General features: G+C 41.0%; 1 protein-coding gene across 2 annotated transcripts in view; it reads left to right on the forward strand.

Annotated features, from left to right (window-relative positions):
• The first annotated feature begins 584 nt into the window (after positions 1–584).
• The window catches only part of LGI1 (leucine rich glioma inactivated 1), a 38,548-nt gene continuing 20,851 nt past the window's right edge, over positions 585–18,281 (forward strand). For both annotated transcript variants that reach the window (XM_007080105.3, XM_015536656.2), the window contains exons 1-2: positions 585–1,052; positions 1,462–1,533. In XM_007080105.3, coding sequence (XP_007080167.1) covers positions 838–1,052; positions 1,462–1,533 — 287 coding nt within the window. In that variant the 5' untranslated portion in view covers positions 585–837. The remainder of the gene's footprint in view (positions 1,053–1,461; positions 1,534–18,281) is intronic.

An 18,281-nucleotide genomic window follows, 5' to 3' on the forward strand; every position in this document is an offset into this window, starting at 1 on the left:
CTTCTGGTTCCACTACTAACGCAGGGGGAGTGAGAAATGAGGAAAGTGGATTATGCACAGAGGCAGTCCACACTGCCATCTCCACACCTCATTGGGGAAGGAGAGGATGGCTTACATATGGGGGGAGGGAGGTATTATGATAACCAATAATTCATAACTGTTGATAAGTGTCAGAAAAGTATTTACTCACATTCATTCCCTGAAAGTCACATTCTCCATGTGTTCTCATTTGTCTTTCAACGATGGCATCAGTCAGGTGGATTCAGCAAAAACTACCAAGGTTTTAGCCAAATGCTGCAGAGGGAGAGAGTTTCATTTAACTTCATTTTTCCAGCCAGGGCTGGCTCCAAAGCGAGTTTTTGGTTTGCTACATGCAAAGCAAATTCCCAGAGGTTTCTGAGACTGCCGAGATCTGATACAAGATGACTGCTCCCACCCACCCACCCACTAATAAGACAGAAAGCCATCCTATTTTTGGTAACAATTAAAGAGCCTCCCCGTGCAAGCGGAACGCTGTTTATTTTCTGTTACATCACTTCACTTTGCCTTTGAAGGCTGGTCTGTGCTCAGTGTTCTCGTGGTGATGCAAGTCGGCTCTCTCCTCCAGCCGTTGGGTCCCTCCCATCACACAGCACCTCACAGGTCTCTTCCCGGAGCAGCGCATTGCTGGAGCGAAGAGCAGCTCACGAATCAGCTGCAGGTCCCCGGTTTGAAAAGCAGAGATACAGAGAGGCAAAGGAAAAGGGTGGACTCCTGTGTGACCTGGTCTCAGAGCAAGACAATCACCAGCTGAATTCCAGAAGCCCTGTTCATGTTTGGGGATATTTTTTCGACTGCATGGAATCAGAGAGAAGCCAAAGGATGGGAAATGCCTGCATCCCCCTGAAAAGAATCGCTTATTTCCTATGTCTCTTATCTGCGCTTTTGCTGACTGAGGGGAAGAAACCAGCGAAGCCAAAATGCCCTGCCGTGTGTACTTGTACCAAAGATAATGCTTTATGTGAGAATGCCAGATCTATTCCACGCACCGTTCCTCCTGATGTTATCTCATTGTAAGGCCCGTAAGCATTTTGATATCTAATTTACGATTTAAAAATTCCAGCCGATGTATTTGGGGCTTTTTGTATGTATCGGTAGGAGGGCATGGAGAGAGAAATTCCTCTTGCGTGCTTGGCCATTTGACAATGCTAACATTTTGCTGCATTTAGAAATTTTGATTTTTATTAGCTGCTATGGAACCTGCTTAGAGACCCCCCAACCCCTGAACATTATTGTGGGAAACCTGTAGCCGATTCATCTCTCCTACTTCATCTGGGAAGGAACAGTATCGTACTTCATAAAATAGTGTCAAAATAGTGACTGTTTTGCTAAACCGGATTAACATAAGGTTTGTTCTGTGTGTGTGTGTGTGTGTCTCTTTGTGTCTGTCTGTCTGTTTGTTTTTTGTTTGTTTTCTTTCAGATCCTTTGTGAGATCTGGTTTTACTGAAATCTCAGAAGGGAGTTTTTTATTCACACCATCGCTGCAGCTCTTGTGAGAAATATTTATATCATGACTATTTTTAATATAGCATATATTTGGATAAGCCCTCTAGTAAAGCGATCTCAATATTAATTTTGTCAAATGTGACTGTGTTTCTGGAAAGAAAAAGAATATCAGTAAAGTAAGAGGTAGCTGGGTTTGTTTGCGACTTGACATGGGCAGTGCAGGTTGTTTCTTGCAAGGGTAAATTTGCTAACCTGTAATGCTGTCTACTTTCATGGCTATTTATGAAGTTGTTGGAATGTTTGCAACAATGATCCCAATTCCATGCCACTATTTTACTTTCATTTTTGACTTGGGAACTTTGCTTATTTCGCCCTGGAGTTTTTGAATTAGTCCATACAGAACCCTGCGTAACATATGCGCTCAAGATGTTGTCTCCCAGGGATCTGGGGCCGGCTGCTACCCTGTATGATTTACCATGTGGGGAAAAACAAATCCGGGTTCCTTCGAGGTAACTCCTTAATATATTAACTCTCGTGAGATTGTTTTCTAATCTCCTGTAATTTATAACTTACAAGGAGGGAAGGAAAATATTAATATAGGATAGTGCAAAGGATTAGTCTTTGCTGTATGTTTTGAGTTAGCCACGAGGGAACCACATATTCAGTCTATGTCTCAAAACAGTCAAAAAACAATATTCGACTAAGAAATCAGATTTCTCCACAGGCACAATGTCACATGTATAATTTGTTTGGACGTGTAATGTTGGGGCCATTGGAATGCTCGTCCTTAGAGCAGGACCACGTGAGGGTCAAGAGGTCCCCTGGTACTCAGGTATCAGGCAACAGACTAGGGTTGTAGTGACATGGGTCCAGGAGGAAATTTAGCCAATTGTCAATCAACTGAGTTTTGGCTATCTGAACTGCATGATTCAAGACCCAAATTTTTTGCTTGCTTGTTTTTTGTTTTCTTGCCTTAATTGGCCATCTTGGCTGTTTTAAGTTATATAGAGAGAGACAAACAGCATGATTTGAAATTGGAGAGACCTGTGTAAATCTAACCCCACTATTCATTAGAAACTAGACATGGAATCTTGTGCAAATGACTAAATCTCTCTGAGCCTCAGTCTCCTCATCTGTAAAATGGAGGTGATAATGCATTGAAGGAGTGTTACCAGAGATAATCAAGATTTAAGTAGATAAAATGCTTGGCATCAGGTATGAAAAATTGTTTACACATTTTACAAAAGGTGGAGGTTTAATTTTTTACATAAAGCTATAAAGCTAAAAAAAAAAAACCTCGGTTAAATCTGTTAATATATTGCTTTATCTATATGAAATCCCAAAACTGGTTTGTGTATGTCATTGATTCACAAACCCGATCAGGTGTTATGACATTATGTAACAATGTTGGCTAATGTCTTTCTACCAGCTAATGTCTTTGAGTGATACACAATTGAGTAGAATATTCTTAAGGGATTTACCTGATTGATGGCTAGTGGTGTGATTAGGGGAAGTGTTTACACATCAAACAGACCCAAAGAAGAGTCAGGCAAAGAGCACATGAAGAGGCAAAGTCTCCAGTGCTGGAATCCTTCCATAGCGTAAGAATTGGTTGTATCTGAAAACGCGATACATTGTGCTTCTGTTGTCCACTTGTTAAATAAATAAATGGCTCATTTAAAAAGCATCCTTTTGATGAGCTGAGGCACCTCCTTCCCCCCAGGATAGTTAAATAGATCAGTCCTTAAAACTCAAGAAGGGTCAGTCAACACATACTAATATTCCAACACTAAATAGACATTAGCTGTGACACAGAAAACCTGGATAGAGCAACCCCATCAGTCAGAACGCCCCTACTTTGTTTTTGCTGGAGGACCAGCCTCACAGGCACAGATGCCGGACAGTGTTATAGGAATAGTTACCGGCTGCTGCGGGGTAATGTGATTCCACGTATTTAGAATCACAGAGGGAAGCCAAGGAACTGGTTTTTAAATAGCCCACACCGAGTGTGTGCCATGCCCCTGTGTCCCATGCTCTGAGTTCCTATGGAACATTCCAGCCCTTATTTCTAAAAGCAGTTCAGGTTTCAGAAATAACAAAAGGGCGAGTGATTCTTGCCCGGTATGTCCTTACTTAACTCACATTGGGTAACCTCAACATGGCAGACTTGTGCCAGGGCAGAGCTTATGCAAAAATGTCAGGTGTCAAAGTTTGTCTCTGATCTCAGGACCCTGTTTCCTAAAGATTTTGCTCCCTATTCTTCCTGCCCAATGTTCTCTGCTTCCTGCTCCTCAGGAAAGGGTCTAATAAGCTGATTTTCACTGAGCAGGAAATAAATTCTAAGGCTCCAAATACGAATTGTGCCATAATCATAACATTGATGGGACTAGATGGTTCACAGACAGGAAGAGTTCTCCTATGGGGTAGGGCCATCCAGTGCCCTGAAAAACCCATGTGGGCTGCCAACTCCCCGTGGAACATGAAGACAAAGGGGCCTGAATTTGCCTTTGCATGACTTTTGCCATCAAACGAGGCCGGATCACACCAGCCATTGCTTGTGTTTTGCAATGAATTCTAAAGCATTTGTGACTGTGGACTGACCTGTCATATCCTGTGAAGATGCAAACTTCAGACTCAGTTCTGCTTGATTGACACACAAACACAGTTGGTTTCTTGCTCTGTTTTTGAAAAGGGAAAAGAAATGACCCATTCCCATCATCCACGCTAACAATCTGATAATTTTGTTATGGGTTTTTCAGACCTTCTGCAGAAGCATGATGAGAAGTGCTTTTTGAAATGTCAGCTCCAGGTAGTGAGGGAAACGGATGCAGTGCCTCCTTAAGTTGCATACCGTGTTTTGGGGGAAAAGATCCTGGTAGGCCATGGCTGGCAATGTGCATTGGAGAGCAAGAACAGCAAAAGCCCAGACTCTGTAGAGAGGAGAGAAAGAATAGAATTATCACCAAAAAAAAAAAAAAAAGAAAGAAAATCATCAAATTAGTTGTACAAAACATTTTTAAAATGTCTTATTTACGGTTTTTAAGCAGCAACAATAACAAAACTTTGCCTAAGAAAATGCAATTTCATTCATGTTTTCCATAGGGCCAGTCATGAAGCATAACCAAGGAGAATGATTATTCACTTGGGTTTGATTTTAGCGGTGGAGAACAGTGCTTGGAGTGAATGCAATTTACAGAAATGTGTTTTCACACATTAAAGCCCTGTTCTTCTCAATTACAGACTGAAATCCCCAATGATAAAGGCTCATTCCAGAAGTAAAATTCTAACTGAAGAGTATAAAATGTGGCCACATTTCCATTCATTTATAAAATGTTTAATAAACTAAATCCCTCCAATTCTTATGAGAGTGCTATATGCAGGGAATAAATTACAGGGTTGATTTTAGTATCCTGCTATATATATAAGAATTCAGTGTGGTCAGAAAAAAATTCTACTTATTCCAATGAGATTTGATCTTGTTTGAAGCAATAGAATTGATCCTTGTGGGGGAGAAGATATCAAAAAAATCACTATTTCTTTTCTTAATCCACAATCGGCACACAAGTACATAGTCCATAAGAAGTAAAAAAACTAAATAAGGAAAAAGCAAATACCATGAACAAGGTAAATAATAAATCCATCCTTATTAAGTTTTTATTGTTTAGTCCTTCAAAATATTCTTTGTCTGGGAAAATATATCCATGGCCTATCTCTTCTTTGCAGTGATCAGCCCCCTTTCATCCTTAGGTTACAAGATTAAGAAAAATGTAGCACTCTTTTTTTTTTATTTTTTTTAATGATTATTTGTTTTTGAGAAAGAGAGGGAGAGAGAGAGAGAGAGACAGAGCACAAGCAGGGGAGGGGCAGAGAGAGAGGGAGACACAGAATCCGAAGCAGGCACCAGGCTCTGAGCTGTCAGCACAGAGCCTGACACTGGGCTGAAACTCACCAGCCATGAGATCGTGACCTGGCTGGGCGCTTAATGACTGAGCCACCCGGGCACCCCATATGTAGCACTCTTTGATGAGTACTCAAGCCAGACCTAAAAGCTAAGAGGGCTTCTAGAGGAATTATTTGCTGGCTGTGAATGAGCCTGTTTTGGTTTATGCCCAGCTGATGCCCCTCCCCCCCACAATAGACCAAGAAGTAAAAATTTCAGCCAGCTAACTAGGTTGTTCTGTCTACAACTTGCCTAAGGACCATAGATCTGATTTTGAGCTTTTGAATTAATTAATTGTCGTGACTGCAAGCTGACACTGTACAACCAATGTTTTCTCTGAAAGTGTATTTCATCCTTTCAATTATTCAAGCAAGAAACTTAGGAGTTACCTGCCCCTTATCCCTCACTATCCACTTCCAACCAGACAAGTCCTCTCTCAAACAGGATGAGAACCTGCCACCTCTTCTTCACCCCAGGGCCATGGCCCTGAATGAGGCTGCAATTCACCCCTCAGGCCACTGTGGGAGTTTGTGCACTGGGTGCCTGTTTAACCCTCCTCCATTAGTGTTACTTTCCTGAAACACAGATCTCATCAAGTCACACTTGTGCTTGGAAATGTTTAATGTTTCCCTAGAAACAGAGAAAGACTGAACATCTGAATTGGTATTAATAGAATTTGGCTATTGGTCCAGGGTCATCTCTCATAATATTGACACCACACATACACACACACACACACACACACACACACACACATTCTCTCTCCCTTGGCTCCATTTATACCAGACTGAAGTACCTCATTCCCTGACCTCTATTTTCTCAAGCTCTATAGATTTTACAGATGTCTCTCGTTCTTCCTGTCACTTACTAGAGTTCTTTGTGCTTGTATCTGCCCCATGTCTCTGGACATCATGGAGGGTTATCAATAGCCAAGGTCCTACAAAAGAGCCCAGATGTTGTAAGTCTGGACTAAGCATGTTATTTGTTGGATTCAATCCATATTTCCACAGATTTTATGCTTAATACTCTTGCTTTCCTATCAGTAGATAGTCACATCCTTTTTCATGTTCGGTGTACCCTATCAGATTTCACATGAGCTAATTGTGTGGAGAGCTAGAAAGTGAACTGAACCAAAAAAGAAAAAAAAGTGAAGAGATTTTCTTCAGCCTCAGAATAAAGGTGTTGTTCACCGACTCAGTTCCCTCCTTTTTTAAAAAAAATTTTTTTAATGTTTATTTATTTTTGAGAGAGACAGAGACAGAGCACGAGCGGGGGAGGAGCAGAGAGAGAGGGAGACACAGAATCTGAAACAGGCTCCAGGCTCTGAGCTGTCAGCACAGAGCCCAACGCGGAGCTTGAACTCACAAACTGCGAGATCATAACCTGAGCTGAGGCCAAAGCTCAACCAACTGAGCCACCCAGGTACCCTCTCAGTTCCCTCCTGCATACTGGCACCTTAAGTTGGGAATCGTCCCCCTTCCCTAGGAACCAAGGACTATTCCTACAAAGAGAGTAATGGTTGGGTGATATTCTCTCAAGCCAAAGAGAAGCTCCCCAATCTGTCCTAGGGACCCAGGTTGACCTAGAAAGTGTGGGATAGAACACAATGTGGGGAGCCCCTGGCTCTGAGGTTCAGGTTACTGGAGGACTTCTACCCTCCTCCCTCCTGAAGACCTAGATATAGACTAAATTTGAGTGGGTCAGGCAGAGAGTCTAGTCAAGAAACTACCTTGCTTTTGGGACCAGAACAAAATAGTGGAAGGCAGACTGCGAGGCATGGCCACATCCTCTTCCCCAGGAGAGGCCAGGGCCAGTAGAAGTTTACCTGGAGACCCCGTCCTCCCTGTTCCCTGCCTCTTCACTTTCTTTATGCTTCCCCCCCCCCCCCAGCCCGTCTCTTCACACCTACTCCTGGGCTGTCCCAATCCTCTCTTCTGTGTCAGGTGTGTTATTTGTACATAAAAATTATACTTTAAAAAAAAAAGGAAAGGAAAAAAGCATGGTGTTATGATGTTAAACTTCACCAGAGATTTCCAGTATACCAGAACGTAAAAGGCAAAGCTTTCAAAGCCTTTCCTGAGACGCACTGCCTGAGTCTCTTCTGTCCCACTTGGACTTCTACTAGGCCTTTGACATGTAAGAAATCAAATATTTCTCCCAGGTTCTCTATTGATTCTGGAGGTCAACTAGCTTCTCTCTTATGAAGGGTAAAATTCCCCCATTATCCTGTCCAACAAGACATCCAAAGGGAAATGTTGCTTAAGCTTAAAGAGTATGAAGATGAAAAAAAAAATTCATTAACATAGGGTAATTTCCTTTTTGACTTATTTATATTTGCTTAGCTAAAAGTATTTATTCATTGCATCGTGGCAAGCAGTAACAAAATGAAAGCAAAAAGCTTCCCATTTCATAAACACATTTTTGGATTCTGCTATGCAACAGGCATAGCATTGGACTTTGTTAGGGACACAGAGATGAGTGTCACCTCCCTCCCTGACCTGATATGGCAGCTCTCAGTTAACAGAGATCCCTAATAAGGTAAATTATAATTGCCTGATTTTGAATGTATCATAATGTAGTCTCTTTTTTAAACAATTTTATCGTAAACTAGTCTTTAAAAAATTTTTTTTAATGTTTATTTATTTTTGAGAGAGAGAGAGAGAGAGAGAGACAGTACATGAGCAGGGGAGGGGCAGAGAGAGAGGGAGACACAGAATCGGAAGCAGGCTCCAGGCTCCGAGCTGTCAGCACAGAGCCTGATGCAGGACATGAACTCACGAACCATGAGATGACCTGACCCATGAGATCAGGACCTGAGCCAAAGTTGGATGCTCAACTGACTGAGCCACCCGGGTGCCCCTATTGTAAGCCAGTCTTGATTGGCTTTCTCATTTTGTTCAAAATGATATCCAGTTGATTGGTGATGATGGTGACTTGTGCCAACTGTTGAGATATAGGCTACAGAATGATTGAAGGGGCTTTGTGGTGACAGCTGTGATATCCAAATGGCTAACCCTGGAGAGCTGGCAATGTGGCAAGTAGCAAAGAACACAGGTTTTATGGTGAAATAAACATGGGTTCGGTTTCCACTCTGTTGCTTAGTAGTTCTATGAGTTGGAGCAAGTTTTATCAAGCCTCATTATCTGCATCTGCAAAATGGGGACGAATCATAGATTGCACAGGATTACAGTAAAGATTAAATGAAGCAATAAAGCAAAAAAATTTTCATTCAAAAATGAAAAATAAAGTACTTGGCACTGTGCCTGTAAGTCAATATTAAATGTTAGCTTTTATTATAGTTTTTGAAAATCACTTTAGTATATATGGGGCTGAAGCGAGCACTGAAAATCACTTTAATTTGACTGACCACAACATTAGATTAGCATCCGATTGTATGGGCTGGGTTTGCTTAGGATCCTAGATTCAAAATTTTGTTGTTCTACGCATAGGTCTCCATCAGAACCTGCTAAGAAATCTTTCCTTCAAATACTTCTGACAGAAAACATGAACTATTTACCTTTCTTGGGGTCAGGGACAGAGAGGAAGCAGAATGCTGTCACTTCCTCCTCATGAAAAAATGCACCACATTTTGTAAAACATGATTTTGTTCAAAATAATGAACACTGACCAGTATTCAGATGAGTGGTTCTGTGACAGGATAGAAAGAAGTCTGCGCTAGAAGACATTTGTTTCAATCCAGTTCAGCCATTAATGAGCTTTCTGAACTTGGGTTGGTCACAAAATGTCCATGGGCCTCAGATTTTATATGTAGAGAATACCAGAGATAGACCAATTATGGTTCTCAAACTCAACTGCCAGCGGGGGTTGGGTGGTAGCATAAATAAAGGAATCAGCTGGGTATAAGACCTTAGGGCCTGGTAGTGACTGGGGTAAACCAGAGAAGACATGCCTTGCCTAAAAATGACATCCTCTGCTCCAACTGATTATTGCTGATGAGAATATGGTACATGAACATGGGGTCATATTTTCCTTATTTTCAGGAAAAGGCAAAAATCTGGAAGCAGATTTTTTTTTAATTTTTTTTTAATGTTTATTTATTTTTGAGACAGAGAGAGACAGAGCATGAATGGGGGAGGGGCAGAGAGAGAGGGAGACACAGAATCAGAAGCAGGCTCCAGGCTTTGAGCCATCAGCCCAGAGCCTGACTCGGGGCTCAAACTCACGAACCGTGAGATCGTGACCTGAGCTGAAGTAGGACGCTCAACCGACTGAGCCGCCCAGGCGCCCCTGGAAGCAGATTTTTTTAAAGGATAAACACCAAATAAAATGTAAGTTGACATTTTGAAACCTTTACATTCAATTAACTAAGGCGTCTTCCTGGATTAAAACAATTCTATTGTATTCTGTTCTATTCTACAAATAGAGTTACTTTAAATTATAATATAGAAAGTGGTCTTGTTAAAGAAATGGACAAAATTTATTGTATCAGTTCTAACAAACCAGTAAATTGGATTGTTAAATGAAAGAGCCTCATAATATGGAATTGACTATTATAGAATCATTATTAAAATAATAATGTAGTTCTCAATTTCTCATGGTGGCTGATGATAAAACAATATTTCACTATCCCTCCCATGGGCAGGGACTAGAAAGGAATTGTGCCTGTTTGCATGGCGAGATGGCAAGTGTTTGCCTGTGTCAGGTGTGATTAAAAAGCAACGAACCTTTAAAAAAAAAATAAACAGACAAGAATTTGTATGTACAAATAACTCTGGAGTTGCAGCGAATTCCTGTGGAAGGTCATAGATTCCTCCCTTCTATGCTTCCATGGCAAAGCCTTTCTAGGTCCTTCTCTGAGAATTGTCTTTGCTGCCACTTTACAAGCCATGCAGTAAAACCAGGCAGTCTTTTTAGGGGGTTTTTGTCATTTTTGAATCGCCTGATGCTAAGCACTTTATAGATCTCTCTCTCTCTCTCTCTCTCTCTCTCTCTCTCTCTTTCTCTCTTTTCTTTAACTTCATCATCACAATAACCCTATGAGGGCGTATGATTACCTCCATTCCACAGAGGAAGCACTGAGTCCTAGAAGGGTTTTAGGTAACCTCCTCAATGTCTCACCCTTCCTAAGTGGCACATCTGGGGTTTAAACCCATGTCCTCACTTTTAATTACTTTCGTCTACTTCCTCTTGAACATGAATCACCGGGCTTGACTTTGCACAGTTCTGTTCCCAAAATCCAACCCCCTCCCAAAGGGTCAACCTTTGCCATTAATGAGGGTATTCAGGGGAATGTGTCCTGATTCCTGGACACAATTAATGAGAAGGAGTTTCAAAAGCCCTTTGAAAGAGTGGCAGCATTACTGGCAAGAACATCTCGTTTCCCTAGGATTCAACTCTCATTTGTATGTGTAAGCTCTGGTCTCCTTACTTGAAAAAAAGAGAGAGAGGAAAAAAATAGTAAATGAAAAAGGACTTATATACTTTAAAGTTATGCCTTAGACCAGCATTTTCTAAACCTGTGTCCTGTGGAACAACTGTCCTGAAAGAAATGCGTCTGTGCTCAAATAAATTTGGGAAACTGCACTTTTTACCCCCACCTTGACTATTCACAGGCACTTGGGCTTAGAAAAGCCTCTGGAATTATTTCATGTCATTTCACTTTTCTTAACATCTCATAGGATATTGGGAATCTATGCCTTTGGTATGCATATTATTTATTAGATTAATTATTTGTACCCCACCTTCTTTTAGAAAGCCTTGCTAGCAGTGCTTAGGCAGATACAAAGAATTCCATCTTGGAGGATACATGAAACCATTTATCTCCATATAAGGCCTAACTCAGACCATCTTGTTAGTGTGGATTCATCGGGTGTGAGATCTGGGAGGACACCTCCCTGCCACACTGTCCACCTGGTCAAGCAGCTTGGCACACACAGCTTCTCTGGCACCTCCCAGTGGGTGCTCCATCTTCCTGAAGAAGTAGATTACCACTTGCAGCATGTTAAAGGAAAAATGCCCCTGAACTTAAATCTACACTCTCACCGTTTTTGTCTGGAGCAGGTTCCATCACAGCTATTTCCCAAATGGCTAATCCAACATTTCTGTGGGTATGTTCCGTGGAATATTCGTTTTACATAAAGCTCAGTGATAAAAGGGTCCCATGATCAATAAAATTGGGAAATTGCATATTTCATTCCCTTTTGAAGAGTCTCTGTTTAAGGATAGAAAGATCCGTGTAATTAAGATTATCTTCAATTATCTTCACTTACTCACTTTTCCCAGACTTATTTGGATTATTGTTGTTGTTGTTGTTCATGTACAATCTCTCAACCCTATAACGCCTCATATTTCAGGGAATATACTCAGGGAACAACTGGGCAAGGCTGTTCCAGATTTGTAGCAGATAAGTGGGCAGATCTGATGGGATTAAAAAGAGGAAGCGTGGCCTTGCCTATGACCATTACCAGTCTAAGCACAGAATCCCAGCTCTGCCAGTTACAGGCTTCAAATTACTTTACCTCTCTCACTTTGGTTTTTCTTTATATTTTAAGAGGAGAATATAAAACCTAAATTAAGTGTTCATTTTAAGATTAAAATGAGTTAATAGATGGCAAGCTGCTGAAGATGAGGCTTGTCACAGAATAGGCTTAAAATTTAAGTCCCTTCTCCTTGGTGCTTCAAGACCAGGGCAATACACGCTGAATTTACACACGTCAGGAGGATGGGCTGTTGACTAGTAATGCCAACTCCTAGAAAGGAAAAGTTTGACTATCCTGGGATGAGAGGTAATAGACTATAAAAGCAATGAGGTAGATCCATGCTCTAATCTTTGCTAGTATGCATGCCAAGAATATCCCCAAGGGAATCCCTGCAACTCTAACACCTACATTCTAATCCTGGCCCTGCCACTGATAAAAGATGTATGTGACCTTAGGTAAATCACTTAACTTATGGAGACCTGTTTTCTCACCTTAAAAAAGAGGAATTGGGGGCACCTGGGTGGCTCAGTTGGTTAAGTATCCAACTTCTGCTCAGGTCATGATCTCACAGTTCGTGAGTTCAAGCCCTGCATCGGACTTTCTGCTGTCAACACAGTGCCCACTTTGGATCCTCTGTCTCCCTCTCTGTGCCTCTCCCCCCTCTCAAAAATAAATAAACATTAAAAAAAAAAAGGAGGATGTAAACTACATATCTCTCTGGAGTGCCCCTCACCTCCCGCCAGATTTACATGAAGCTAAAGTAGGGTTGTTTCCTATCAATCCAGATGAAGAGGTGGTGGTCTACTTAAGTGTCAGCTGAATTGCACTGAAAATGTTTTGCAGGGATGAGAGACCAAAAAAAACCCCAAAACCAAAAAACTGTGACATAATGTGCTCATGTGTGATGCTTCCCATTTTAATGCTTTCCTGTCTTAAAAACATATTTTTAAATATTCAAGTGTAAATTATTCACATGGCACATGCACTTAGAATATGTGCATTTAACTAAGGTGAATCATCAGCCTATCATTAATTATCATTCAACCAGCCCTATTCTTTTAGATAAAGGAGAATATTAGTAACTGAAGGGGCTGAATCATTTAAGCACAGTGAGCTCTAAACAAGTTGGCAAGCTTTCCAGCTATGCCCTTAAATCTTCTAGCAGCTTATAGCCTGTGTGGCTTGATCTCTCATTTACCTATATATGCATATATAACACATGTTGCATATGTGCCTGGAATTGTGCGTTTTTGTGTCACACACACTACCCATGGCTGGTTAATTCCTTGGACGATGCCCATAACAGTTCTCTTGGACAGGTGACAATCTCACTAGACCTCAGTTTCCCTAGCAGTAAAACTAAGGTTCTTCACTATATCTAACGGCTCTTCCAGATCTGATGTTTTATGTCTATGCTCTTTGATTATTCTCTGGCAGAAGCATTGGAGACATGCTCACGTACATTCTCTCAGGTAATTCTTAGAATCTTCCGGGAAGTCTTTTGGTTATCATAATTCTGATCTTGACAGATGATGAAACAGATTCACCTACTTTATGTATCGTGTACATCATAAGTGACAATTACAAGCTTCGAAACCAGATTCTCTAGTCTATATCTGATTAATGCCATCTCCAAGTGAAAGTACTGGCTGATCACTCTTTTCTTCTTCATGCAGAGTAGTCCTTACTGAGGGGAGATTATATGGGAGAGCCCTCCTAAATCATCTCCATCGTCCCCCCCCCCCGCCCCCGCCCCAAATAGCCAGAAGAATCTGCTCTGGCCTAGAAGACACAACGCAGGCCACTCGTGTGTGAATGACAATTCTAATGGTAATCGAGATATCACAAGTGACTAGAGGGAATTTGAAGTAGTAGGTATCATTAGAGTCAGGGGATGCTGGCACATGGCCAGATCAGCAGTCTGGTTGGAGACTAGGGGAGATTTTCTCAGCAGGATTACTCCTCCTATTCAGCTATCTGCAGCTCCCCATGCAGAGCCCAGTCCTACTCTTCCATGAATGAAGCCCACAATGCTACAAGCATAGATTCATATATATTTGAAGCTGGAAACAACCTAAAATACCTTGTCTTGCCCCCTCATTTGACAACACAGCCAGGAGAAGTCTCAAGGCCACACGGAGTATTTATGGTTAATTCTGGGAATTAAGAGCCAGTCTTCCTGATTCCCTCTTCACTGTGCTCCTCCTGCGGTCCCTGGAGAGGTGAGGAACCAGGGCAGGAAACCACTTCAGCGGCCCATTAGTCTTGGCATCAACACATGTGCCCGCCCAGTCCTTTTGCTCTTGTGGACTTCCATCTCCAGCCTCTTGGCTGGACGTTGGGCAGCCTGAAACTTGACCTTCTTCCAGTGTAGCTAGATCCTAATTCTCTGATCTTCTGCTCATTTCTTTACTTCTCTGTTGTTACCTCGGTTTCCCTCAGGACTCTGAGCTCCGCGCTGACCCTGTCACCCACCTTTTTGTTCCTTTGAATTAAATGCTCTGGTCCTAGCTTTTGAATTCAACCAGGAACCCCCTAACAATTTTATGGCCTTGGTGTTAATTTATTGCTTGCGAAGACATGCGACCCCCACACACACCCCCTCCTGCCATCTAAGCAGTTGGATGTAGGCACCAGAGGGAGGAACTGGAGCTTGAGGCTAGCAGATACTTTTCAGATACCATCCTCTGTTCCCACTGCGATATTAACAATAAAATCATGAAAGCTTTTTTAAAAAACCTATCATTGATAGGGAATTTTAAGAATATTATTCTAAATGCTTGAGGCAATCAAATATGCAATTTGAAAAGATTATTACCGGGGGGTGGGAGGCAGGGGAGGGTGGGTGATGGGTATTGAGGAGGGCACCTTTTGGGATGAGCACTGGGTGTTGTATGGAAACCAATTTGACAATAAAGTTCATATATTGAAAAAATAAATAAAGTGCTCTTCTCCAAGGTCAGAGCATTCTTGATGGTGATGTGATATGTGTTATCAATAAAAAGTATATATTTCATTTTAAAAAAAAGATTATTACCTATCAAAACTTACTGGATGCTTTACTCAGAAGTAAAGTCATATTTCTAAATAGTTTCATTTTAAATCAGAAAGAATAAACATATATGAATTGAGCACTAAGCTAAATATCCTAAGGAAAACAAGAGAAAATAAATAATAATTAGACAAAATAATAAACTAGAAAGCAATTGGAATAATAAATAAATCCAACATTTGATTCTTGGGAAACCAATAACATAGCAGACCTTTGAAGGAAGCAACACTCACAAATGGAGACAGCATTAATTATTCAATAAAAGGTTTTGAGTAAGTTTGGGTAAGTATTTAGGAAAGAATCAAGGCAGTATCTCACCTCATATTATACATAAAAGTAAGTCCCAAATGGATCAAGGAGTCAAATGTTTAAAAAAAAATTTTTTAAGGGGGTAGATGTAGGTAATAGTTCATTGATCTTTATGTAGGAAAGAACATTTTAAGAATAAAAGCAAAGAAAGAATATGTACCATATGTATGCATATCAATATCTTTGGGTAGTATGATTATGTAATCTTTAGTTTTTCCTTTAAGCATTTCTGTGTTTTGCAGAATTTCTACAATGAGCATATAGTGTTCATAAGCAGAATACACCAAACTGCATTCAAAAGTTTTAAAGTCTTTACTTGAAAAAAAAATACAGGTTTAAAAGGTTTTAATATCACTTTGAGACTACTCACATTAATTAGTTCCTTTAAAAAGGGGATTATTGTTTCATTGTATTTCTTAAATCCTTATGAGCCGAACAGTGTTGCTACGGTTGTCTGCCAGAATGTAGCTATTAAGTCATTATGTGACCCTATACTGACAGGCTACCAGGTGTGTCAATACCAGGGCACTGGACAAGGAGTCTTGGGCCTCATGACCTTAAGCAAAGCTTTTCACAGCCCTCTGATCCTCAGTTTCCTCTTGTCAAACAGATATTAATATCTCCTCTACCACTTTCACAGAGTTTTTCCAAAGACCAAATAAGATAATCCAGCAAGAATCTATGAAATATAGGCTATTATGAAGGCAACAACCATCATTTAAAGAATGAGCTATTGCCTGCCTGGAATTAACAGTTGGTATGTACAGTCTTCCTAAATCTCCTTCTTGTAAGGAAACATACACTCCCTTGGTTGCAGAGAGGAAATAAAGTCCTCCTCATTCCTCCTACAGTCCCCTTTCTTACTGAATTCATGAGGGTGATGACTAAGAGATATAAGTGCATTACCTTTGGGGGCAAGGTCAGATCGGTCAACACACATCCCTGTGTGCACCTCTACCAAAACTCTAGGGGGAAATGCCTGATGTTTTCCTTCCCTAAGAATAGAGGAAGTGGCAGAGACCTCACAGGTTCCCATAGGACCAGAGGTGAAGAGCAAATTCTAGACTATCTCCACACCAACCCACAGGATGGCTGCTTGGCAAGCCTATGGGGTCTAGATCTCTGATTTGTGCCTCAGAGTATCAAGTTCATTCAGATGGTACATTGGTCCCCACCAACCCTTCTATGATGCTGCTTTTGTGAGCATGGTTGTCAAATCTGAGTCATATTATTGCAGAGTCTTACTACATGTAGTTATGGGGACAGGACCATCCACAGCACCTCTATGTCCCAGAGCCACTGCTCCAACTAGACTTGCTACAAGGAGCGAACTGCTCTCTCAGCCACCACGGGTAAAGAGGGGGTAGTGTAAGTGACCTGGAAGGGAAGCGTACCATATGCAGCCCAGGCTGCATATAAGAGTCACCTAAGGAGCTTTTAAACATCCTCACGACCAGGCCACACCCCAAGTGTAGAATTTAACTAGAACCCCTCAGGGTAAGAACCAGTTACCACCATATTTTTAAAGCTTCTCAGGTCTTTCCAAGTGCAACCAAGATTAAGAAGCTGTGGCTTAGGATCTAACACAGACCTAGGCATCTCCCCTGCTTCAACATTCACACAACCTTCCCTTTGCAAGGCCTCCTCCACATTCTGCTCTCTCGTAAGTGTGCCTGGCTCATACTTTGCCTGCCAGGGAGCTAACTCAACCCTGAGGCATCCTTTCTCCTTCAGCTCCTCTGCTGGCTGGCTCCATCTCTGTTTGCTGATTCCAAATACCCAGGAAGGGACTTATCTTTAGCCTAATTTGCCTTTTGAACCAGGGTATTTGGCCCTTGGGAGGCTGACTGACCCCAGGATCAGCTATTCTGGATAAAGACATGAGTCCTAGCCCTAGTAATCTGTGGAAAGGGACAGAGTTTGTGCTCTATAAAACATGCCGCCTTGATCTGCTCTAGGTCTGTCATGTGTGAAGATGGTATGGAGTAGCACAGTTTCCTTTTAACAGGGACTGTGGGATTCTTTAACAACTGGCCCAATGGCAAATCATAATATTGAAATCAAACATATTTCAAGAAATTCATAAAAATTAAGGATCAGAGTTTCACCCTCTTTATAGAACATGATTTTTAGTCTTTTAAGTATACATAGAATAATAAAATGGATAGCCTATTCAACTATATTTATAATGTATGTATAATTTTATACATCTTTGTCTACAGAATCCTTGTCCATAGAAAACCACAATTGAATTTAGAATTGAAAGACTAAGATACTCATTATTATCTTAACCAGAGTGATTATTTTTTAGTTTTTATTAAGAAACTTTTTTTATTGAAATGTAATATACATAATGAAAAGGGTACATATACTAAGTGTTTATCTCGATGACTTTTTAAGAATGTTTTTCAGAGAAGTTTTAGGTTCACGGCAAAATTCAAGAGAAGGCACAGAGATTTCCCATATACCACCTACCCTCAGACATGCATACCCTCCCCCATTACCAATATCCCCCGCCACAGTGGGACATTTGTTACAATTGATAAACCTACATTAATACCCAGGGTCCCTAGTTTACATAATGGCTCACTTCTGATGTTGTAGATTCTAGGGTTTTGACAAATGTATGATAATATGTACCCATCATTCTGGTACCATACAGAGTATTTTCACAGCCCTAAAATTCCTCTGTGCTCTACCTGTTCATTCCTGCTTCCACACCACTGTGGTTTTTTATAAAGTGAATATCTTTGTAATCAGCATCCAGGTCAAGAAACTAAGCACTATCATTACCCCCAAAGACGCCCCTTGAGCTCCCTTCCAGTTACCACCCATCTCCAATGGTAACCACTATCTCGATTTCTGGCAGTATAGCGAGTTTTGATGGGGTTTGTGGGTTGTTTTTGTTTTTGTTTTGTTTTGGTTTTGTTTTGGTTTTGGTTTTGGTTTTTTTGTTTTGTTTTTTTTTTTTTATTATGTTCTGGCTTCTTTCTCTCAACTTAGGTTGGTGAGATTCATTCATATTTTTACATGTAGCTTCCATTTTAGCCAGA

Source organism: Panthera tigris, chromosome D2 (assembly GCF_018350195.1).
Source record: "Panthera tigris isolate Pti1 chromosome D2, P.tigris_Pti1_mat1.1, whole genome shotgun sequence".
Lineage (NCBI taxonomy): Eukaryota > Metazoa > Chordata > Mammalia > Carnivora > Felidae > Panthera > Panthera tigris.